General features: G+C 42.7%; 1 protein-coding gene across 1 annotated transcript in view; it reads left to right on the plus strand.

Annotated features, from left to right (window-relative positions):
* Nucleotides 1-26,308, plus strand: part of Adcy2 (adenylate cyclase 2) — a 401,885-nt gene that overhangs the window by 19,152 nt on the left and 356,425 nt on the right. Inside the window, exon 2 of the mRNA XM_021179908.3 lies at nucleotides 1-154. This exon is cut by the window's left edge and continues 44 nt beyond it. Coding sequence (XP_021035567.1) covers nucleotides 1-154 — 154 coding nt within the window. The remainder of the gene's footprint in view (nucleotides 155-26,308) is intronic.

Here is a 26,308-nt window from a genome sequence, read left to right on the forward strand (position 1 = left end):
CCTGGCCATCTTCTTCGCCATATTCATTCTTGTCTGCATTGAGTCTGTGTTCAAGAAGCTGCTCCGCGTGTTCTCGCTGGTGATCTGGATATGTCTGGTTGCCATGGGATACCTGTTCATGTGCTTTGGAGGGACCGTGTCTGCCTGGGACCAGGTAAGAAATCACACACTTTTTTCGGATTCTATCTTCGGGCCTTAATTCAAGCCTTACTTGGTTATGTAGACTTCATCCTAGACTTGACTAAAGGAAAGATGTGAAAAATTTAAAATATGTTTATCTTTTAATTGACAAGTAATGACTGTGTATTATGGATTATAATGTGACACTCTGATGTAATCTGTAAGGTGATAAAGTCAAGGTAATTAGCATATGTAATTAGCATATCAACACCTTGACTGGATTATCTTTTTTGAAGTGAGATACTGTGAACAGACTTTTTTTTTTTTTTTTTTTTGGTTTTGCGAGGCTGGGTTTCTCTGTGTAGCCCTGGCTGTCCTGGAACTCACTCTGTAGACCAGGCTGGCCTCAAACTCAGAAATCTGCCTGTTTCTTCCTCTCAAGTGCTGCCATTAAAAGTGTGCGCCACTACTGCCCAGCTATGAACAAACTTTTTTTGAGATAGAGTCTTACTATGTAGCCATGGTTGGCCTAGAACTCACCACCTGGGCTGAGGTCGACTCAGATTCTCATGTCCTTCTGCCCTTGACTTCAAGTTTTAGGATTAGAGGCATGGACCACAACACCTGGCTCTCTCTCTCTCTCTCTTTTAGCAATTTTGAAATACCCAATCTTTTAACAATTTTGAAATATCTAATCTATTATTATTGACTGAAGTCAGCATACTGAGCAGAAAGTCACCAAATCTCATTCTTCCTGTCTAGTTGAAAATGAAATAACCAGGCACAAAGAAGAAAGTCATTTGAAATATCTATTGTGGAGGTGCTCAGTAGCCGGGGTCACACAGTGTCTATTGGAATTTATCAATTCTGCTGGCAGTTGGGTTGGACTGATCCCCTGGTCCTCTGGATAGTGCAGCCACTGCTTGGTGCAGTCTAGAGTTTTCCCCCATTGCACAGTGTGCTCTGATTTTCCCAGACTAACACATAAATTCCTTCTCATTTACACTCACTTGCTTTGGAAAGACAGACTCCAGCAACCCTGCTTTTCTACCAACATGATCACATCCTGTGAGTAAGCTTGCTTCCTATTCCTGTTGCAAACTAACACCCATTTCACTCCTGCTTGGGCTCTTGACTTAGAATCTGCCCATGTCTGGGTGATGTCATGTCTTAACTGTACAGTCTAGCCAGAGATGTTACTCAGCACTTCTGCTGTATGAGTGGTGCCTCTCAGCAGCTGCTTGATGGGTTGGCTGAAGGCTGTATTTTATAGGGAATAGGTATTGGTTGAGGAGAGTTAGACAAGATGCCAGCTTAGTTTTTATAAATAAAACCCCAGGGGGTGGAGAGAGAGAGAGAGAGAGAGAGAGAGAGAGAGAGAGAGAGAGAGAGAGAACGAACACATTGAATTAATAAAAGAACACCTAGAGATTTCAGATCTCTTCCCCATCTGAGACAGTAGCATGCTTCCTATAAAGTCTGAAGATCTTTTATGTCTAAGACTTTTACTTCTTTATAGAGCTGGCAAATTCTCCTGGATTTATTCCTAGGTCCCTAAAGGTTATATATTTGCATCTTGCCCCGCCCCCAGACATCCCATCCCCACAGAGTCCGCCCCCTTACCTGCCCTCCTCTTCTCCTCTGGAAGGGTGGTGGCACCCTGGGTATCATCCCACCCTGGAGTATCCTCTGGATTAGGGCATCTTCTCCCACTGAAGTAAGGCAGCCCTGTAGGGGAAAGGCCAGCCTTTCCCTGTATCCTTCCTTATACCTCCACTGGGGGTCCTGTCTGGCTACAGGAGGTAGCCACTTCAGGTTCCATGTCCCCACTATTAGACATCTCTGCTAAGGTAACCTGTATTACCCCCTCTTCTCCCATCCCTGGTCTCTGGAACTTCCTAGAGATTTCCACCATCTCCTACTCCCACACCTACATCTACAGACTTCCATTCATTCTCCTGGTCCCCTGTCCCTTTCTCCTGTCTCTCTCCACACCTGATCCTGATCCTCTCCCCCACTCCCCTCCCTATCCCCTCTCCCATCCAATTTTCTCCCTCACTCTGCCTCCTATGACTATTTTATTTCCCTTTCTAAGTGAGATTCATCCTTTCTTCCTTCTTGTTTAACTTCTTTGGGTCTGTGGAGTGTATCATGCATATCCTGCACTTTATGGTTAATATCCACTTATCAGTAAGTACTTCCTTTTGGGTCTTGGTTACCTCATGCAGAGTGATATTTTCAAGTTCCACCCACTTGCCTGCAAAATTCATGATGTGCTTGTTTTCAATAGCTAAAGAGTATTCCATTGTATAAATGAACCACATTTTCTGTATCCATTCCTCAGGTTGAGGGACATCTGGGTTGTTTTCAGTTTCTAGCTCTTATAAATAAGGCTACTATGAACATGGGGGACCATGTGTCCTTGGGGTATGGTGGAGCATCTTTTGGGTATATTGCCAGAAGCAGTATAACTGGGTCTTCACATAGAACTATTTCCAGTTCTCTGAGAAACCGCCAGATTGATTTCCAGAGTGGTTGTACCAGCTTGCAATCCCACCAGCAATGGAGGGTTCTTCCCCTTTCTCAGAATGGCTAAGATCAAAAACTCATGTGACAGCACATGCTAGTGAGGATGTGGAGAATGAGTCCCTAAAATTTTTGTTGTTGTCTTATGAATGGAATCTTGAAATTACTTTTTCTCCTGCCCGCTTTGTCATGTCTATCTATTGTTGTACTTGCCCGACTTATAACATACATGTAGGTAACATTGTATAGGCCGAGCAGACTATATTTAGGAACATATATGTATATACATATATACATGTAACAGAAATTAATGAACAGAGATGCCATGATTTTGAAAAAGGAGACACACATGGAAGAGCTTGGAGGAAGGGAAGATAGGAATAATGAGATTACATTATAATCTCAAAATAAAAGAAATAACAAAATTACATATCAATAAAATAAAATAGGTGACTCAAACTTTAAAAAGTTACTTTATCTAATTGTTAATGTTGATAAGATTCCGTTTTTACACAGCAGTCTCAGCAGACTTAGTACTCTTCTTTGCCTGAGAGTTTCAGTTTATTTATATGTACAGCGTTGTCATTCCATTGACTGGAATTGCCATTTTTTCCTTTCAGATCTTTAATTCACTCACTCCTACATAGCACACACTAATTTCTTAGCTGAATCTTGCAGTATTGGGGCAAACAAGAGCATCCCCATTGGTGGCATCAGACCTGTTTCTTAATTAGTCCCCTCGGCTTTATTTGTAGCTTTGTGATTAAATCAGGGAGGATTGTTCCCATCTGTTAGAGTGTCCTTCAGAGAACAGGCTTCTGCATCTATGAATGACACCTCACTAGCCACCTCTCACATTCTCCTTGACTTTTCTCAAGAACCCCCACTTCCAGCGGCTCTCTTTACTGTTGGTCTTGCCTTCTGGACCATGGAGATTGGTGGAAGTATCTTCTCAGCTTGGTGTCTTCCCTCTAGGAAGTGGTTGAGAGACAGGCTTCATTGATTGGGAGTTATGCTCGACTTTGTCATCTTTAGACTGGATTATTTTGGTATTAACCGTCTTCATGTGCCTTGGCATTTTTGTTTCCAAACTTCTGTTGATATTTTTAAAAATGTCTACACATGACCTCAACCACTTTATGGTTGTCTTTTTCTAGTTTTAGGGCATTTACATCCAAAGGGTCTGGTACCTTGAGGTGATCTTATGGGTTGTGTGTCCGGCCCCGAGCAGGGTGTGTTTCTGCAGACATGTCTGTGCCTGCCCTTTCCTCTCATTGCAGGCTCTAAGATCAGCAAAGGCCCACAGCTGGGATCCACGGCTGTAGTTGTCAAGGCTGTCAGGGGGCACATTCTGTGCTGTGGGTCTGCTTACACTCTATCCACATCACAGCACTTACACTCTATCCACATCACAGCACTTACACTCTATCCACATCACAGCAGGGATTCTTTAGGTTCTATTCTGCATAGAAAACTGAAATCTTTCCTGGGTCCTCCTGACACATTTAACTGGGATGAAGACTTACAGTGAAATCATTGTTTTAAATCACCTGAATTTATCTTCCAGTGTTCTTTAATAGATCTGCCATAGATGTGGGCCCTTCCCTGAACACTGGCCATCTAAAAGTGTCTCAGTAAGTTTACCCTGCTTCAGAAAGTACAGAATCACCCTGTCCCTTAGAGCAACATGCTCTCTTCTCTTTCTTTCTTTTTTTTATGTTTTTGCATTTAAATTATTTTATTTATCTATTTTTATTAACTTATTTATTTATTTTTACTTATTCACTTTACATCTGGCTCACTGTCCTTCCTCCAGGTCACCCCCTCTCTCCACCCCTTCTCCTCTGAGAGGGTGAAAGCCACCCTGGATATCCCTCACACACACACCCACACCCCCCCCCCCCCCACACACACACTGGCACATCAAGTCTCTGCAGGGCTAGGTGCATGCTTTCCTACTGGTGCCAGACAAGGAAGGCCAGCTAGAAAAGCATATGCCGCAGACAGGCAACAGCTCTTGAGATAACTGGCTCCAGTTGTTTGGGACCCACATGAAGACCAAGCTGCAAATCACCTACATATGTACAGCGGAGTGTAGGTCCAGCCCGTGGATGTTCTTTGGTTGATGGTTCATTCTCTAAGAGTCTCAAGGGTCCAGGTTAGTTGACTCTGTTGGACTTCCTAAGGAGTTTCTATCTCCTTTGGGGCCTAAAACTCTTCCATAAGTGTGTCTAAGCCCCATCTACTGTTTGGCTGTGGATCTCTGCATCTGTCTAACTTAGTTGCCTGACACTATTAGAGTATCACTAATAGTGTCAGGGATTAGTGCTTCCCTATGCAATGGGTAAGTGGAACACTCCTCTATTGCTGGTGGGAGTCCAAACTTGTACAACCACTATGGAAATTAATTTGCCTATTTCTCAGAAAACTGGGAATACTTCTACCTCAAGACCCAGCTATACCTCTCCTGGGCATATACCCAAAAGATGCTCCATGATACCTCAAGGAGACTTGCTCAACTCTGTCCATAGCAGCTTTATTCATAATAGCCAGAAACTGGAAACAACCTAGATGCCCCTCGACTGAAGAATGGATAAAGAAAATGAGGTACACTTACACAATGGAGCACTATTCAGATATTAAAAACGTGCTCTCTTCTTGATGGTGGTAAAAGTAATATTGGAGAGGAGTGCCCCACAGGCGCATTTTCTAGAAGAGCTGAGGGGTCTATGAAAATTACCCCCTTTCTGCTCATTGGTCCTCATGGAGATGATGCACACAGATCTCAGTCAGGGGAAACACTAGGAAACCCCCGGTATAGTTCTTTTGTCCTTTCTCTGAAATCATGGACAGCGCTGGTGATAACATGGCAGTGGCATAGATGACGTTTGCTGAGGACAGGTGTGGAGTTGTTCCAGGGGCTCAATGGAGTATACACAGTCTGGTGAGCTGACCATCAGTTGACAGCCTTCTGGACAGAAGGCTGGTTTTCTCATCTCTCCTTTAGACATGGCTTCACTGATCCTGCTTAGCCCTCAACTCCATCATATATTACTCTTGCATGTACAAAGCTTAGTAAATGCAGATGCTTTAAGTAGTCAGTGCATCTAAGAACCTAGCTTACCTCCCAGAAGCTGAGCTGAGGCTAGGTTTCTTTGTTGTGATGTCCCTTGTTAGTGTACAGTACCTTGCATGTAACGCAGTCTTTAGTCTCCCCAGTGTGGGACAAGGGTGACGATGGCTAGCACTTGTATAATATAGACTCGACCAGATCCTACTTTGTGCTACTCTTGTTTTGCTTGTTTTGTTTCTCACATAGTAGGCACTCTCCTGACCTGCTCTGCTCCTGTAGAGGTGGGTGATGAAGGATCTCAATCAGGCTGAGATGCAGTTTAGGGGAAGGGCTTGGGATACAAGAGGACTGACTTCAGAGGCCAGCTCTTAATCATGATATCAGTAATTCTAACCAGTGTCACTGTCATGCGGCGGGGGGGTGGGGTGGGGAGCAGAAAGCCAAGGGTGATGATAAATGCTCTCCATCGAAGACGTCAGTTCCACCCATAGAATGATTTGGTCCCCATATGTCAATGAAATGAAATCTGGGATGTGCTGCTTCAACAGGTATTCACATAAAAGTACCCGTCGTCGGCTCTGGAAGGGTAAACATGGGAGATTTGTGCAACCATGAGAAAGTGCAGGCACATCATAATGGTAGGAGGCTTGGGGTAATCTTGTCATACAACCAAATAGCTTCAAAAGAATAATTGGGTGAAAAGGACAATGGAAGATGGGGAAGGGGGTTCAAGATACTGGCCCTTTATGTATAGGGGGCTTCTCCAATGCTGTTTTGGTTTAACACATGCCAGCCTCCTTGTCTTAGTTAGGGTTTCATTACTGTGAAGAGACACCATGACCAAGGCAACTCTTTTAAGGATAACATTTCATTGGGGCTGGTTTACAGGTCCAGAGGTTCAGCCCATTATCATCAAGGTGGGAACATGACAGCAACCAGGCAGACATGGTGCAAGCAGAATTAAGAGTTCTACATCTTCATCTGAAGGCTGAGTGGAAGACTGACTTCCAGGCAGCTAGAATGAGGGTCTTAAAGCCCAGGCCCACAGTGACACACCTATTCCAGCAAGGCCACACCTCCAAATAGAGCCACTCCCTGGGCCAAACATATTCAAACCATGACACTCATCTAGAAGTTACTTCATGCTGCAGAAATTGGACCCAATTTATTTGTTTCATGTAGCAATTTGGTAAATGCAGAGTTTTACAGTGCTGTTTTTTTTTTTTTGTTGTTGTTGTTGTTTGTTTTGTTGTTGGTTTGGTTCATAGTTTGATGTTCTAGAAGCTCTGGGTAAAGCCAGGGAGGAGAGCTGTAGAATTCTTATTTGCCTTTCACATGGAAGTCTTTGCCATTCACCCCAGGCTCTGTGAGTGCCTTCTGGTTACATTGCTGCTTCTCCACCAATGGAGTGAGTCATGAGGCCATGCTTGCCTGTCATCTTTGGATTAAAAGAACGTGAAGCATTCTGAGCTTGAAACTAGCTCAGGAAACTATGAGGCACAGTTTTTGTTTTGGCATAAACGGGACACTTTTTGTTTTGAGGAACTCCGTGAAGATTTTCTTCAATACCTCTTCTTTACCCAACACATCACCCAGACGAACATCAATCTGCGCCTGACAGTTTGTAAGTCAAGGATTGGGAATGTAGGGGCTACCAATGTCCCAAGAGTGAGTCTGACCTAAAGAAGCTCCATCAAGACTGACAAACGAATCCCCTGCTTAGAACTGCTGAGGCATATCTGTAGTTGGAGAGGTTGACCTTGACAGGCCTGGGCTGGTTGAAAAGAGCAGTGCTTGCTCTGTGGTGGATGCTGGTCCAGGTTTCTGGGATTGCTGTCACCGAGACCCATACTATCTGAGTTGTGTTTTATGGATGACATGTCGTCCTCAGCTCTGAAGCCAGAGCCTGAAACTGAGGGAGAGGCTGGGCCGTGCTTGCCAAGTAGGCTCTTGAGGAACCCCTTCCTCATCTCTTTCAGCTTCCAGTGTGCCCTTCACAACTGGACATCCTGTGTCTTCCCTTGGCGTTTTCCCAGAGTGTCACCTTATGCTCCTCTTCCCTTTATTATAAGAACACGATTCACATTGGAATTGAACCCCTTATGCGACTTCATTTTCATTCGATGGTACCTGTGGAGGCCCTATCTCCAGGCTGGTTCTAACTAGCTATATTCAGTTGTACCAGGATTTAGCAACTGAACAAATCTTTCGGGGGTGCAGTATTCAATCCTTGACAGATTTAGTTTCTATCTGTACATGTTGCCCCTAGGGAAGCACTTCCCTCCTGCGTCTCATCCCTCTGTGGCTTCCTCTCCCACCTCAGGCTTGATAACTCCCCTGCTATCACGCTTTCCTTTAGACCGAAGGGAACCTATGTGAAGGAGGTTTGGGTTCTTCATTCCTTTTCAAACCACTGTCTGTTGAGTATTAGAAATGTTCTCATGTGTGACTATATCCAGTGAAGTACATCCACACCTACAGGCCTAAGGAGGTAATAACCTGCTCACTTGGCTCTGGAGACACGGGGAGAGAATTCTCTCTACTGTGTATGTGTCACAGGATATTGGCTGACCTCTGTATACCCCAGGATCAAATGTGCTGCCATTTGACCATTATGAAAATGGCACTGGGGCCACTGTGGAGCCTAGGTTTTTAAGTAATGTCTTGCTTGGTGAATTTCTGACCAGAGCAAGTTTCCTCTCCTTATCTGGTGGTTGTCCCATTTTCTTGAGGCAGGGATGACATACAGAAGACTGGTGATGAGGAGGTGCGAGTTCTGGTCAGGACTGATAATCAGAATGGCAGTTGGTTGTGCAGCTACTAAAAGTCTGTTAGAAATGCCACCCTGCAAGTTCTGGAGCTGCGTTCTGTTTATTCCCCTGTCTTTCCCCATATGAAGAGTGAAGTTAAACCTGCACCTGAGCCTCCTCTCAGCTGTGGCAGAAACAAAACACACTGAGTGTGATGGTGTAGCCTTTAGATGCTTGGAGGGCTAACCTCATTCCTTCAGAGGGAAGGGACTTTCCTGGTTCTGTTACCTTAAAAGATGCCAGCTCCCGGTATATGTGTGCACACAGGGGCTTTTTTACAAAAACAGTAGCTCAATGGCAGACTTGATCTCTTTAAAAGTTGGTAAGAAGGAGAAAGTAAAGGCCTTCTGGACACCTAAGACCCTTCTTCATGCACCATGAGTAGAGAGCTCCCAAGGCATTTTGTACTATGCATGAAGCACAGATCTGAGAAAACACTAAAAAGTAGTTAATAGCTAAGAACAAAGATGAAGGAGTTTGTTTTTAAGTGGCAAAGCCCACTCTGCTGGGATGTGAGTTTTAAGGACACATACTGGGTAGACCAAGCCTGCTGCACAGTTATTTTAGGATCCCACACAACTCTGGTTGTTTAGAGTGGAGGCAGCATTTCTGAATTCTCCCTCCTGTTGGGTTCTAAGCAGCATGTGGGGGAAATTGTCCTGGCCTTTTAGTGAGGCCTTGCTGTGCCACACACTGGGCTTTCTCGGACCTTGTCTCATGGGTTAACTGTTTCTGTTGATGTCCTCAGCCTCCTCTTCCCTCTAGAGATTTTCTTCAGAGGAACGTGAACCTGGCCCTGGAGAGTAAAATCTCAGTTATCCGGTCATTAGGTAGCCTGTACCAATCTTATCTCTGTTCTTCCATGAGACCCAAACCACACCCTGTATCCAATGTGTATTTTATTTTATTTTTTTGATGTGTGTATAATGTATATATCTTGTTATTATGAGTGGGTAATAATGTGCTCAGGCCACAGTGTACATGTGAATGTCAGAGGTTAACCATAGCTGTGGGTCCTCCCCTCCACCTTGTTTGAGACAGGGTCTCTTGCAGGGGTGGCTGTATCTTCTTGAGGGAATATTCTTTGATTTCGGACTCTCATCTCACCACTGGAGTACTGCCATTTACAGATGTGTGCTACTGTGCTGGCTTCATGTGAATGATGGGCATCACAATCCAGAGCTTCAGTCACTATCACGCAGTACCCAAGGTGCATTGGATTAGCACTGCACTCTCATCAACAGGGCTAAATGCATGACCAGCTCCCAGGTGCATTTTAAAGACTACAAGACCCAGCACGCCGCCCACACACATTACCAGATGTAAATAGTTATGGAAATAAATGAATGAATGTACAAAGGACATAACAGCCTACTTAACTCTACTACCAGACTGCTGGGATATATGCCCAGGCTTCAACACCAGGCCTTGGTTTACACGCCTAACTTCTTTACCACTATCAACTGTTATTAACTTGCATTTAGCTGATGGGAAAACTTAACCCCAGAGAAGTTAAGAGAATTATATAAAGTTGAACGGAAGGAATGGAAGAAAGAGAGCAGGCATTTACCCCTGGGATCCCAACAGCAGCACGCTTATCTCTGCATACCCATTGCCATTTGTTCTGAAGCTTACTGTTGGATGTGGAATTCTGGATGGTTTTCTTTGGGCCAGGTTTGGACTGGAGATTCAGAAAATCATTATGGTGTGGGGTAGGGTTCTGGGATGTTGAAACCTTAGACTGACACCACTCTGAGTTGTGGGCTGAGTTTTTTATTTGGTGGCCACATCCTCCATGTTCCATAAGAGAAATGGGGCTCACTAGAGTGAGGGGAAAATTCATGTTGTCCGTGATGTGTGTGCACAGGCACAACTCTGTACAATGTGGGGAGCACTGTTATTTGAGGATCAGCTGTTGGTTTTATACTGAAACCATAATTCTTCTTCACTGTATCAGATTTCTTACAAGCAAGCTTTTTCTCTGTCAGGTTAGGGCTGTGTAGAAGCACCCTGGCACCCCGGCGTGCAGATAGAGGAGCTGCCAGAAGAGAGGGGAGTGAATCCTTATCTTCAGGCTGGAGCAGCAAGTTCTCAGGAAAAAATAACTTCCCAGTTCAAATTATTTCCTATTAAGAGTTGCTAAGCAACACCTCACTTCGCTCCTCCAGTGTGCTGTATTTCAGGCTTCGTTTTCTCTATGGCCACTACTATCATACTCCCCTGACTTCGACAGGAAGGAGCAGAGAACACAACTCAGAACCATGGGTATGTTCTCACAGAAAGGCCTGGCAACCTTGCAGATCCAAGGCCATTCACCAGGGCATGCCCCTGATACTTTCTTCCCATTCCCCAGGGCCAGGGGTACCCAGTGTTCATTCTCAGCCAAGCTCTGAGGCTTATTTACAGATTATCAGACTTTAACAAACAGGTGGGTGTAACTGACTCACTGGCTTAGCCCTGTTAACTGTGCTTTTCCTTTCCTCTGGTTGGGACTTTCTGCCATCTTGCTTATGGCCCCTGTGCCCAACTCCCATCTCCAAGGAAGCTTTGTGGCCTCCGCAATGAAGTGTGGTTATGTCCCTGAAGAAAATGCTGGGAGAGGTGGAGAGGGAGCATTTGTAATACTTACTTTTACTGTTGCCCTGACCGGGTATGTAGGGAGAAGGGTCACCGCTTGAGGGGACCATCTGTCACCGTGGGGATGATGTGGTACTGGAAGTGGTTCTCAGCTGTAGGGGAGGAGTGCGAGGATGCTTGCATGTGGCTGGGCAGATCTGGGAGCAGCAGAAGGGGAATCCAGTGCTCGGCTGGCTTCTTCCCTTACCGGTTTAATTTAGCCCGGGACCAGCACCAGGGATGGTAGGGTCACATTCAGGGTGACTCTTCCTACCTCCCTTAATCCTTTCTGGAAACATTCTCACAGACACACCCAAAGGTATGCTTCACTAATGCCTGAGGTATTTCTTAATCCAATTAGGTAGACAATCGAAGCTAACCAACCATTAAAATTAAACTCAGTGGGTCACACACAAATGGAAGACATGAAAATGAGAGGGGTATTGTCAGAAAGAAGGGTTACGTAGGAGAGGGAAGGTGCTGGGAGAGGATCATGGGGCGAGAAAGACTAAGAATCATTCTGTACACGAGTGAAACTGTCGAGGGATAAATGCACAAGGGGGAAACAGAAGACTCAGATCTAGAAGGCCCTACTTCAGGTTCCACATGCTGTCCTCTTCTCTTTTCCTTTTTTCCTTCCTTCTTTCTTTCCTTCATTCTCTTATTCTTTTTCTTCTTTCCTTCCTTCTTTTCCTTCCTTCTTTTTCTTCCTTTCTTCATTTCTTCCTTCCTTTCTTTTCATCTTCCTTTCTTCTTTTTCTTCCTTCCTTCTTTCCTTCTTTTTCTTCCTTCTTTCCTTCTTTTCCTTCCTTCCTTCCTTCCTTCCTTCCTTCCTTCCTTCCTTCCTTCCTTCCTTCCTTTCCTTCCTCCCCTCCCCTCCCCTCCCCTCCCCTCCCCTCCCCTCCCCTCCCCTCCCCTCCCCTCCCCTCCCCTCCCCTCCCCTTCCTTCCTTCCTTCCTTCCTTCCTTCCTTCCTTCCTTCCTTCCTGAGATAGAGTTTTCCTGTACATCCCAGGCTGTTCTCAAGCTCAGTGAAGCGATTTCCTCTAGGTCTGATGTGACCATGGGCATCATGGAGCAGTCAGTCAGCCTTGATAACTTGCATAGGTTCTTTGCTCCCACAGTCACGACAATGAAATAAGCCAACGTGACAGTGCTGGTAGAGTCAGGCTGTTCACACCCCTGAGGGAAGTGAGGGGCAGCTGGCAGCCACCACACTCTCCCCAGCTACGTGTTGACTTGGGGCTGTAGGATATATCAGACGTGGAAAGTTGATTGGAGCTTGGGACTCCCATGATGCATCTTCCTGAGTCCCCCCTTACAACAGGATGAGACTTTCAATGACACTAAGATTTTTTTTGAATCTTATTTTTATTTTCAATATTTATTTATTTATTTATTTAGTATATGTGAGTACACTGCCACTCTCTTCAGACACACCAGAATAGGGCATTACATCCCATTACAGATGGTTGTGAGCCACCATGTGGTTTCTGGAAATTGAACTCAGGATTCTGGAAGAGCAGTCAGTTTTCTTAACCTCTGAGCCATCTCTTCAGCCCGACACTAATATTTTTGAGCCCCCGATGCATCTTTACACTAGTAAATACATTAGTATACACACACATACACACACACACACACACACACTAACTATCATACCATACCTCCTAAGAAAAATCTGTTTAATCACTTTAACTACTGTTCTGACCACACTATCTGTCTTCTCTATTGTCAAGATGTTGTGCCCCATCTTCACTAGGGGCTCTAATCAGATCACTACTTTTTCATTTGTCCTGCTATAATGAAATACCACAGACACAGACAGAGGTATTTCTACCCAGCAGAGATGTGTGCTCTCTCTCTCTCTCTCTCTCTCTCTCTCTCTTTCTCTCTCTCTCTCTCTCTCTCTCTCTGCCTAGGGAATCTGAGATCTTGTGACAACCAGATACAGTTCTGTTGGGCAGTGCTCCCTCTCTCTGATATCATGCCTTCTTATGGAATCTTCACATGGTGGTAAATAATATGGAAAAGGGCATCCATGTTGAGTCTAATGGGCAAGAAGTGATGGGTGGCCCAGGCAGTTCTCTGAAAACTCTTACCAATATGTTAACCCCAATTAGGTCCAATAGCCCACTACAGGCCTCGCCTGCTTATTCTACTGCATCTCCAGCAAGGAGCTTAGAGTGATGCACACTCAGATCATAGCAGCCTTGGCATAGTGTTTGCCCAGTAGAGACACCTACTAGGGTCCAGAGCCCACACACCTCTTTATGATGGTTGTAGCATAGGCCTATAGCATGTGAAGCCACGGTTCTGAAAGTGGTGATCAGAGAGCAGGGTACAGGTCAAACTCTTGTCTTGCCTCTCTCTGATATTTTGCTCTTTGCCTATTGTCCTTGGCACCATAGCTTGCAGCTGTGTCAGTCCATCAGCCTCTGTCATCACGTGGCAGAGTTCCTGTGTGACTCTGTTGTCACAGACAGTTTCCTCTTAGAACAACAGTCACATCAATCCAGTCATCTTAATGAATAATGGCAATTACAACTCTATTAGCCTGGGGTCGTGACTATGCTCCACCATGGCTTTTTGAAGGGATGGAGTATCCTTTACAGATATCTTTACAGATAACCCACCGGGATTAAATAGCTAGGCTTCAAGAGTGGTTGCTTCTGCTAGAAGAAAATGGAGTGGGTGCTGACTTAGGCTCAGAGCAGAGTGATTTGCTTAATAAAGGGCTTGGTTTTGCTGTATGTGATTTGTGATTGTTTCTGTTTGCTCCCTTAAACCAAGCTGTTATTTAAGGAAGTGGTTTGGTGCTGGAGGGTTCATTAATGTATGGTATTCTATGCCAGTACAGGTTGTGATGAATTTATTCTACAGTAAGTTGCTTTTAGCAATTTTGTTGTCTAATAAATTTAAATCTAAGGTGATTAAGTATTTTAAATCTAGTGATGCGACCATTTCCTTTTGAGGTAGGCTGTGCTGTAGATGTGTGCATCAAACGAAATAACAGAAGCCCCAAGATACTTTCCTGCCTCACACAGCTAAAACAGACAACATGCCTGAAACAACAATTATAAGACTGAGAAGTACACTTCAGAAAACTCATTTGCAACAGAAGGTGGAGATGGCTCTAGGATCTCCCAGCTTCCTGTCCCAGGCCATTCAGGTGCAGACCAGAGAAGGGAATGTACACAGAGCCCAGAAAATGTGCTGAGGCACAAATAGACCTGAGTCTGAAATAGCCAAGGACTGGAGTTTTCTGGGAAGAACACTAAGGGGCTCAGGAAAGGGAGACGAGAGGGAATGAGAATATGACTGTGCGAGGGTACCACCCATTCTTCTGTAGATCTCTGCAAAGACTAGGAAAGGATGCACAGAAGGAGCAGGAGTGTGATACCCCTACTCACTTGGGGCTTGGAAACTAGAATAATAAGGAAGAATATTTCCCAAGACTAGGAGAATCATCTTATCATGGGGACCAAAGAGTTTCAAGCTCACAGCAGCCCAGTGAAGAGAGATTCAAAACACATGCTTTCAACATCCATAATTCCATTCAGAGACTTTGACACCTTTGTTTTAATAACTGATGGACCAGCAAGAAAGAAAGCCATTAGAATATAAGGTGTTTCAATAGCACCACTGGACAAGTTGATCAAACTGATTTCTAAAACATTCCTTCCAACAATGCAACATATTGACTTTTTCAAATGTATATGGAATTTCCAAGAAAGAACATGTTCTGAGTCTCAATAGTCCCCTAAATTAGAAATGATTGCCATCACACAAAACATGAGAAATCCAGAAAATCAATAAGTAATTGGAAAATAACAATCTACTTCTAAATAACCTCTGAGTCCAAGAAATAATTACAAGGGGCATTAGGATGAATACTGAGCACAAAAAGACGAAAACATGTGTTGCACTTTGCGTAATGCATTCAGACTTGCCACTGATTGCACAAAGCATCTTGTCTGCTGTTTATCTAGAAGACAGAAAAAAAAAAAAAGGCTTGAGGGAGCAGATTCAGCTTCCATCTCAAGAAAGTGAAAGTGGAGTGTGAATTATCATAATAAAAGAAGCATAAACACTGAACTTTTATACAGAAAACTCATAGTGATGATCAATAAATTCAAAGCTGATTCTTACAGAAGATCAGAACAATTAATCCAACTCTGGCCAATTCATCAGGAAGAAGGATAAAGGCAGTTTATCAGCACTGGGAATATGAGAGGAGTTATTTATAGAGTCTATGGTCTTTAAAAAGACAAGAAGATACTACTGTAAGCAACTATCACCATTTAGAATGTGAATGTCCCAAAGGCCCAAATGTTCAAGGCTTGATCTCCAGCCCATGGTTCTATTGGGTCCATAGAATCTTTAGTAGATGAAGCCCTATAAGGTAAAGTTAGCTAATTGAGGGGATGCTTCCAAAGGGGATTTTGACACCCCAGTGATTATTTTTCTTTCTGACTGTCTTGTGGTGAGCAGCTTTATCAACCATACTTAAATACACAAAAGTAACAAGACCAACACCCATGCAGTAAAGCCTTCGTAATTATGAGCCCAAATAAACCTCTGTATTGCTTAAAGTTGATTATTCCAATTATTTTGTTATAGTAACAGAAAACTGACTTGTACAACTTTGCTCAGTGAATTCTAAAACACCAAACAAAAGGATTGAATTCTATGGAAATCAAACTAGAATGGATCTATATCTTCAAAAATAATTGGAAAAAATAATAAGATAATTTGAATAGAAGTTTAAGATATTTTCACTTAAAAAGGTTTCAAAACAAATGGTTTCTCTGGTGAGTTACACAAATATTTAAGAAAAATAATTACACTATTAAAGATTCCACAGAATAGTAAATGTAGCATTTACCAACCTATGTCATGAAACCATTGTTTTTCTGATATCCAAACCAATGACATTCCATGGAAACAATACTATATACTGTACTTTTCATGAACATGGACAGAAAAATTCTAGACTAAATCTATTCAATTTTATTATTTATATACACATATGTATTTATGTATAAAGACAGAAAGGAAAATATTATTATATATGCCAAAGATATAAATGATGTGTCCTAAGCATGCAAATTTGGTTGGTTTAATACTGAAAGACCACATTAAGCATCATTTCAATGGAGTTTCTTCATCAGCCTTTCATCAGGTGCTGAAGAGTCATTTGAAGAAAATCACCACTTGTTTATGCTAAGTTACCAGTCTCCTAGTAATCTGGAATAAGAACTTTTTTGAACTGGTGAAAGACATTATATACTACAGGGTCATGCTAAGCAGTGAACCTCTGAGTAAAATCCCTGCCACCAGGAGCACATGAGAATGGTCTTTCCCATCTCTGCCCTTCAGTGACTTACATAGCATCCTGAGTAGGGAAAAGAACAAGAAAGGACTCAAGAACATGCAGATTAGAAAGAGCTAAGGGAATCTTCATGGTAGCATGGCCATCATCCCTGAGTACTGAGTACTTCAGATGTGTCTAAAGTTGGAGAGGGACTCCATCCAGTGTCAACGATGACCTGTGGAGAAGGTGTCTCATGAAAAGAATGGTAATTGCTGCAATGACAAATATGACAAATTTCAGTTACGACATAAGGAACAATTAAACTTAATTTCAATTACTCCAGCATAGCAGCGAGAAAATGTAAAATAATACCCGTGTCAGATGTTATGGAACCATATTGGTATATGTTGGAAGTCCTGTGGGATTATGTTGAAATGCTCAGAGCTAGGAGTACACTAGTGCCTTTGCAGTGGACAAGGGTGCAAGAGAGAAGAAAACTATATATTTATATTTTGTAAGTATCTAGTAAAAAGTCAAAAGCATCATTTTATATAACACATTTGTTCTGCAGTGAATTTGAAAATATAGGTACAACATCTCTGTGTAGAAAATTATGAAACACTGTTAGAAAGAATTTTGAAATTTACTCTCCTTTGATTCTATTTGAGGATTGCACACATAAGTCATGGTATCTATATTTCGACCCCCACTTTCCCTTCTCCAATGCCTCCTTATCTTGACTGTTACAGATTAATGGTGAATCTTACAAATCTAGTAGGGTAAGAACTCTGAGGAAAGTTCCCCACATCATCTCCACTCTCTCAAATACTTCAAATACTTGACTATTCTTGACTATTTGATCTCTCTCTCTCTCTCTCTCTCTCTCTCTCTCTCTCTCTCTCTCACACACACACACACACACACACACACACACACACACACCCTACTAAATCCATATTGTATTGTTCCTATGCACATGTGTTTAGGGAGAAGACTGATTCCCAATTCTCCCTCTCTTGTCAAAGTATCTGAGAGTTGAATTATGTTCATGGATCCAACATTCTTCCTAGACTCCTCTAGATTCAGCATAATTCCAGTCAAGATCTCAACAACCCTGTTTGCAGAGGGTAACAGCAACCCCTTAGCTGTGTGTAGAAATAAACAATACTGAGGTCATGGAGAAGGGAAGGGAAGGAACCGAAGAAACAGAACACAGAGTTCTTACCCTATTAGACTTGGAAACTTCACCGTTAATCTACAACAGTCGAGATAACATAGCATTCATGTAAGCAGACATATTGAGCACAGGCATACAGTAGACTGTCTAGAAATAGTTCCCTGCATGCATGGTCAACATACTTTGACAGTGTTCCAAGAAAATTCAGTGGAGAAAATATAAGCTTTATAGAAACGATTACTGAACAAAATTGTGGAGTCTTGCACTCAGATAAATGTTGGCCACCAACTCACACAATATGTAAAAGTTAATAAAAGCACTGCGGACTTAAATGTTAGCTCTGAAGATGTTAGTTTTGAAAACATTTCTTAAAAGGAACTCTGGAAAAAGAGTCAACTACTAAAGTTCCTCATAAAATGGATTTTATTGGCATCATTTTGATTTGAAATAGAAAATGCAAGCCACAAGTAGGGAAAATAACCATAAAATATGCGAGAAAGGGCTTGTACTTAGAATATGTGTCTTTAACAGTTTAATGACAAGTAGAATGCACAATAATAAAAGTATACTAAAATCTTCCCAGCATGCTTCACTCAGAGGACAGATGGGAGACAGACCTTCTGATGTTGAGCATTGTCAGCCACATGGGGAATGAAAACTCAGAACCCAGCATGAAGCACTATACGCTGTGCACTGTGCCAGTGAATGTGCCAATGAAAACGGTGGTAGGACATAGACCAGGACCCAAAGGGCAGCAGGACACTATGGGGGAAGATTTCTAATCATGATATTTGCTCTTGTCAAGACTCTTCAAAGTGTGAACTGTTAAGTATCTGTAGTTCATCCTATATATATGATGTGTGTGTGTGTGTGTGTGTGTCACTATTTCTGTAGCACGTAGGTAATTTTTATGCCTTAAAGTTTTGAGTTATTGATACATATCCTCAACAAAGAGGTGGTATTCACATCAACCACAGAGCCAGGCAGCATTCAGATATACGCATCTGTAAAGATGCAAAGGGAGGGGTGGTGATTGCTGTAGACATGAGGCCAGTACAGGAGTGGTCTTCTCTGCCACCCCCTCACTGCTATCTCCCCACCAACTGATTCAGGAACTCACAGACACATCTCTCCCTGTCCTAGCAAAAATGAAGAGAGGACTTTGAAAGGAGAGCAGAGGCACTGGGAGTTCTTAGAAACTGATACTATTTCCTTCTATTTTAGGGTCTATGGAGAAGATGAGTCTGTAAGCAAAGATTTAGTAGCTAATAAAAATTTTAAAAGATTGGAAAATTAACTACTCAATCTTCAAAAGTCAGTCACTGTCCAGTATCCTTTGCAATGGCTTGTAACAGTTCTGCAGGCTACACAGTCAGTGTGTAGGTATTTCCTTAAATGTTCTAGGAACACAAAACTTTCCTTAGTGGAACATTTGACCTTCTGATCGGGAACGTAACAATTAGGTATTCCAGGAAGGACAGAATACATCGTTTCACAGCAGTGTAACAATTAGATAACCTCTGTTATTTGAGACAGGTAGAGTAGTTTTCACATGAAGGAAAAAATAGAGGGAAATTATTTTAGTAAGATAAATAGAATGATAAGAATAGATAGGACAATATTGACTCCAATAGAGACAAAATTAAGGTAGGGCAACTGAATAGGGTACCTGGAATGGTAACAATTATAGTTTTCTATGCAAGATCAGTGGGGTTGGTATATGCTATTGAGTATATGCAAGCACCGAGTCAGAAATGAAATACTTAAAAAAAAAACCCTGAGTATCTTATGGAAAACAGCATATACATACTTGAGACAATATATATTTTGAGTATCTATGTATATATATACTCATTATAATATGTCTACATACTCAATACAAGTATAAGGTCTTGATGGATGAAAATCTAAATGAAGAACCACATTTTATTAAGATTTTCATAAAATACAGGGGCTCTTAATGATAACAGTGAGGGAGGTTTTTTTTTCTTTTTTTTTCTTTTTCGACACAGGGTTTCTCTGTATAGCCCTGGCTGTCCTGGAACTCACTTTGTAGACCAGGCTGGCCTCGAACTCAGAAATCTGCCTGTCTCTACCTCTCTAGTGCTGAAATTAAAGGCCTGTACCACCACACCCAGCTCTGGAGGGGTTTCTTATATGAAAGAAAAATGATAAAATACTAAAGCATATAAAATTAACCCCAATTTACTTGGCTTCTTAATATATACTCAAAGCTTCCTGAGAGCACAGAGAAACCTGGAAGAACTTGCTTGTGCCCCTGTGATCGATCTGTCATATAAAGAGGCCTGCAAGGTTACTGTAGGAGAGTCAGTGAAGTCAGTAGAGTTCTGGTACTAATGTAAAGCCATATTATTCTGAGTCCTCCATGAACCTGCATAGAGCAGGCACAGGAAGGATTTGGTCAAACTCTGTTACAACCTAGATTCCCTCCACTTTATCCACAGCTCTGTAGAATTTCAAGTCAGAACCTTTATATAGCAATGAGTTCTTCCCCCACCCCCTTTTTAATCAAGAATTCAAAACCATCTGACTGGTGGGTCTCACATGCATGCCAAAGCCTTTGGGGTGTGAACATATTCTAAGCCCTCTCTTCAGAACTGGACAAAGAAGCAAGCCTTTACCTCATCTCTCTGCTGCTTCCTGTCCTGGCATCTCTAAACTTTAGCCTAGCTGGCTGTGAGCTCTGCAGAGCGGAACAGGCCCCTAGACCAGCAAAGTAAAAGTTTGATCTTAAAAAGTTGCGTCTCCCACATTGCAGTTATAAAGAGCCAGTCAGATCAGCCAAGATTTTCTGGGCGCCTGTCCTGTGGGAGGTCTGCGTGGGTCCAGAAGGCTTTTGTATGGAGGATCTAACTGTGGGGATTGGTGCATTTTCCTCCAGAATGCTAATTTATGATTAACTGCTGCTGAGAGAGAGAGCTCCTGTTTGCTAACCAACATGCCTTTTTTTTTTCCCCTCTGGTATTCTGTATGAACTCTTAAGCCAGATATGACTCTGGCTTTACTTGATCCAAGGCCTTGGTGTTCAGCATATTTTAACAGCAAATTTAGATGCTAATAACTATAGACATGGATAGTGTTCCCCGGGCTTTTCCCTCATTAGGTAGCATCAGTACCTAGCATCGTTGTTTTCTGTGGGGTTATCATGGAAGAATAATTATAGATTTCAGTTTGTGGATTTGTGAACTCGTTGCGATTGACAGGTCACACTGGGTGACAGGCTAGGGCTATCTTTCTGCTTGGTGAGGGTCTGAGGGGTCCTTTCTACATCTCTCTGGTAGTCCTATGAACTAATTTCCAGTCTGTATGCAAAGTGTTGTTGCCCAGCAAGGAGGATGGGTATTTCCAAAGGAGTAGCAGTTTCTCCTATCCGGACATCTAGACTTGGTTTTATGACATCTTTTCTCCCAGACACCTTCCACTCATGACTTAGTGCACCTGCCAGTATGGGAACTATTCTCTTAGGCCATACGACATGTTCTGAATATCCAGCAGATGTAGCCAGCATCTTGAGTAACTGGTTAGGGGCATAATTTAGGCCAGAAGACCTTAATTTCAGAGCACTAGGAAAACTCCCATTATACAAAACCTGTTAATACCATGGATGTATTTTGCTTTAAGAGCCCAGTAAGATTTCTTAATGAGAAAAAAATTAATTAAAAAATCACGGCCTCAGGAGTGAACATACGACCAACAGAACAGCTAAGGTTTCATTCTCATCATCCAAGCCAAACTCTATTTTGAGTGTCAGTCACAGGGTCAGACCTGGCTCAGGCCTCGCTCATGGTTCAGTATAACTTGACAGCAGACATGGGCGTTTGTAACCACTAGACGTGAACAAACTCCCCAGAGTGAGGAGCCCTTTGTTGTCCCTGCAGCAGAAGCAGTGTACTTCTGAGGAAAGAGGCCACAGTTACACTTCAGAAGCCATTTGAAATGGCAACAGATTTACCTCAGTTTTGAGGAGAATCTAAATATAATAACTGTAGATTCCATATTTGTAAATTTTTCTGGCCTGAAACATTTGATAGCTCTAAATATGAATTCTTGGTGTTCTTTCACAGGTAGGTCAGAGTGTTACAAGTTGCCAGTCACCTGAGATTCCCATTCCTATGATCCTGGAAAAGGGTGACATTCAGCTCTCATGAAAGGGTCAAGTGAGTTTTTGTGTTCTGTCCGGTGTTACAGCTTGACACCGGCAGGCTTCATATTGGTGCACATGTTCTTTGGATGTCCCGTGTTCTAAGCTCAAGGCTGTGTGTCCCCTGGGGAGAAAATGCATGTATTAGATAAGCTTTAGCCACATTGAGCTACTGCGACTTCAAGGTTAATCAGTCAGCTACACATGCTAAGTAAGGATTTTAAAAATAACACTCACAAAATAAGGTTATGGACAGATAGGTTGATAAAAATCCTGAGTCTGGGGCTGTAGAGGAACCTAAACCCATATTGAATGGTTTAGTAGTCTTTAAGATAGTATTTGTGAGTACTGTATGGATGCATGTACTACAAATGACAAGAATTAATTGTGTGTGTCCTTAGGAGGAGAAGTCAGGAACCTCATGAACAGAGTAATTCATGGAAGATGGGTTGTGATGACAGGTCTCATTCTCTGTCTCTGCCACTGCCCTTTCTATTTGTGTAGCCAATGAAGTGAAACGACGCGTGCTTTAGCTTTGCTGCTTCTGAGCTATGTTTCTGACTCCTAGAAGTCAAGCCCATCATTGAAATGGGAACCAAAGATAACTGTAGAGGAACAGTCTTCATGATAGAGTAAAGAATCCCAGAACTATCTGGAGTATTTAAATGGGCGTGTTCCTGTTGAGCAGTCCCTGGTATCTTAGGTGACCTCTTCCTTTTCCGAATGCAGCTGGTGCATTTGGCAAGAGACTGATGGCCAGGTGGCAGATCAGGTTACATTCCATTCCGGTACTCATGGACTTCTGTAGTAAGCCTTGTAACAGAGACTTTAGCAGTGGAACACCAGCATGCCAAACCTGTCTAGGGTGAGTCTGTGATGAGCACAGAGTCCAGACATACAGCTTTTCTAGTCTCATCTTGCCAAGGTTATCTTGATGGCAGCGAAGCAGTCATGTTGAAGTTCACACAGTCCAGCAACTTTTCTTCCCCCATTGTGTCAAATCCAATTCATCCAAGAGGACCACTGGCAGATTCAGAATGAAAAGGTACTCAGCACAGTAATTATGAAGGCCTTGTGGTGGATGTCTTGGGAACCTTTTAACATAATCTTAGTAAGGCATAGCTGAAGTTTAAACTATCACATTTCAGAGTAAGGATGTATATTCACTGCTGCTTCCATTCAGTTCAAGTGACAATGTAGAGGTTGCTCCTGCGACCAGAGTTGAGAAATGGCCTGCCCTGTTGGAGGTCACACCCTGGATAACAGGGAGAAGCATGATCTGTGACATGCAGCAAGCAGCGGTTCTTCACTGTTGGGTGATGGCAGGTGGCTTTGAGAAAATAGATGTTTCCAACAGAGCTGGGCATATCAGAGGAGAGGTGTACAGATACCTCTACACATAAGGAAAGGTACAGTGAGGTGGTGTAAGGAGACAGGGTGTGTTAGGGGAATGGCAGCATGGACTCTGCCAGAACTGCAAGAGCTGAAAACCGTGAGCTCTATTGATGGCCTGATGGCCTGACAGGTTTGAGTGATTTCATTTCATGAATCTTCACAAGTCAGTTTCCAGCTGTAAGGATTAGTAGTCATATTACTTACTTGGTACTTGTGATAAATACAAATAAAAGTGACCCAAAGAGCCGGGCCGTGGTGGTGCACGCCTTTAATCCCAGCACTTGGGAGGCAGAGGCAGGCGGATTTCTGAGTTCGAGGCCAGCCTGGTCTACAAAGTGAGTTCCAGGACAGCCAGGGCTATACAGAGAAACCCTGTCTCGAAAAAAAAAAACCAAAAAAAAAAAAAAAAAAAAAAAGTGACCCAAAGAAGGGAGGCACTGAATTTGGCTTCTAGTTTGTCCCAGCATGGAAGCTGTGGAGGCAGGTCTGTGACAGGCTCATCACATCACTTTTGCAATCAGGCATCAGAGAGAGAGAGATAGATGCTTGATTTGGCTCAGTTTTTTATTCTACTTTTTATTCGGTGTAGCAGCTAAGGATGGGTTTCCCCATATCCATTAACCTAATCTAGAAATTAACTCACAAACATGTCCAGGGATTTGTCTAGAGCATGATTCTACATCCAGTTAAGTTGACAATATAGACCTTCACAGAAACCTTTATTACTTCCTGCATGTATCATATACGGAGCCCATAGGTGATGCTCTGTGGATAGCTCTCCCAGGAGCAAAGGGAGGAAGCGGATGTCCCGGATCTGCCCTGAGGAGTGAAGCTGGGCAACAGGAGAGACAATGTGGCTTTCACAGTAGAGAAGACCAGGATTCTTGAGCCAGCTCACCTGAGAGCCAGTCAAGGAAGGGCCATAACCCCATCGTTTGTGGCTCCCATGCCAAAAGTGTAAGAGCTAAAAGCAATTAATGGCTTCTAAGAGAGAAGGAATCGGTCTTCTCCAGGGATGATAGACTATCCAGTGCAACGTGGTCACCTGTGAACAGATATACACATGAGCAACACTAAATAGACACAGAAGAGGAGGTCACGAAGTTGAGATGGATTAGGGAACACATGGGGAGAGGTAACCAGATGAGCTAAAGTTGAAATAATATAAACACAATACTCATGTATCAAATTCTCCAAAAAGGAAAAAAAAACAGTTAAAACAAAATGCAGGTGTCAGGACTCTTGTGAGCATCTTTCTCTGCTGTTGGCCTGACCTCAAAAGGAACATAGAGTGATAAAGTCATTGAGGTTTTGGGAGAGAGTTTCACGTGTAAGGACCTCTTGTTTGAATGTCCTGTAAACAACTGTAGGTATCAGATGAAAAGTTCACACAAACACAAATATATACACCTGCAAACAAGATTCCACCTTGGAACTTCACCAATAAATATTCAATAGTCTTTTATTAAATAAAAAACCCAAACCCTTAATTACTTATTGTATTCTCACAAAACAAAATTTACATCAGTTACTCACAGGAGGGTATCACTAGGGATCTTCAGAGCCCACACTGTATAGATAAGTCAATTTGGTTTTAGGAGACTTGACACTGAGCAAGAGCCCATCATATCCTGTATTAGGGATGAAGTAGAGAAGAAACTAGGGTGGCCCTTGGACCTTGAGGATAAGGTGTTGGGACAGGTGAGGATGAAGGGTGGTACTGTGTCTGGATGAGACAGTCTAGATACCAGTTGAGATTTCAGAGGTCAAAAAAAAAGGCTCTTTGAAAACCACAACTGTTGAGTCTAGTAGGAGTGCTTGCCTCATCTGCAAGGTCTGAATTCCATTTGTAGCACTGTAAATAGTCTATCAGTCCATCCATCCATCCATCCATCCATCCATCCATCCATCCATCCATCCATCCGAGTAAAAATAGAGCTTTGTGTGCTCAGTGCTGTGCAGTGAGGTGGGAAGGAGGTAGATGGAAGAACACGATCTGATGACAACATCCTACGAGTGGTCAGAAGTGAGAGAAACCTCAGCTAAATACTGAGATTACAGTGGTGCGGGAAGAATTTAAAGATGGCGACATGGGGACAAATGCCAGGCCCTGCAGAGGCTGAGGTCGGCCACCTAAGCTTGCTGCTAAATTTGAAATGATAGGGAATTAATGACTCCTCAGGCAAGAGGAGGCTCTGTCATGCACTGATGGTTCATTTATGTAGAGATGAGCCCCAATCGGAGATGGCTCTAAGATCATTTAGGAAAGGTTGTCCTTGATTTCCTTTCACAGGGAGATAGATGATTCACCGAGAAAAGGCACTTTGCGGGCTCTGCTTTTAATGATTATGCTCTGAAATGTTTAATTACAGAAGCTTTTCAAGTATTTTTCTGAGTTACTTTTTTTTTTAAAGAGTCTTTTCACTTAGGTTTTCAGAGTTGAAGCATAGATGTCTCAGAAAAAACAAAATTGTCTGAGTTTGTTTTCACTGAGAGAACTTGGGCCCTGTCCTTTCCCACTAGCTATATGGAACTTCCATCTTGGGGAAGTAACATTCTGACTCAGTGGCCTTTCCATGGTACCCAAAATAGCACCATGTTGAAAATTCATGGATGTTGGGAAATTTAACAAGATAGAATGTTGACTCTATCAACAAAGGTTGAAGATTTCAATGGCCTTCCATTGTGAGGGATTTGTTAGAGAGAAAATTAAACAAGCTATAGATGTTTATCCAAATTACAAAACAAAGTTAGCATATGAAGAAAATTAATTTGAAACTATCAGATAAGACATGAAAGAGCCAATTCTTTTTCTCAAACCATGAGCAGATGAGGCAGGCACACTCGGATATGAGGGTACCTGGTGTTTGACTCCAGTGGTGGAAGATATTGCTGTCTATGCATTATAGACAAGGGGCCCAAGCCTCAGTCGTCAGCCTGGACCATCTGCCTGGAGATGGAGCCATGGAGAGTTAACTGTGGTTTTTCCACCTTGGGGTGCATGCGTGTGACCTTGGCCAGAGTCTGGATTGATAAGAAAAGGAAAGCATTTTGAGTATATGATTTTACTAGAAAACGAAACTTGAATGTCTTAGAAAGAGTTAAGTACCAAG

This window comes from Mus caroli, unplaced genomic scaffold (genome assembly GCF_978045245.1).
Source record: "Mus caroli unplaced genomic scaffold, Mus_caroli_1 scaffold_15, whole genome shotgun sequence".
Taxonomy (NCBI): domain Eukaryota; kingdom Metazoa; phylum Chordata; class Mammalia; order Rodentia; family Muridae; genus Mus; species Mus caroli.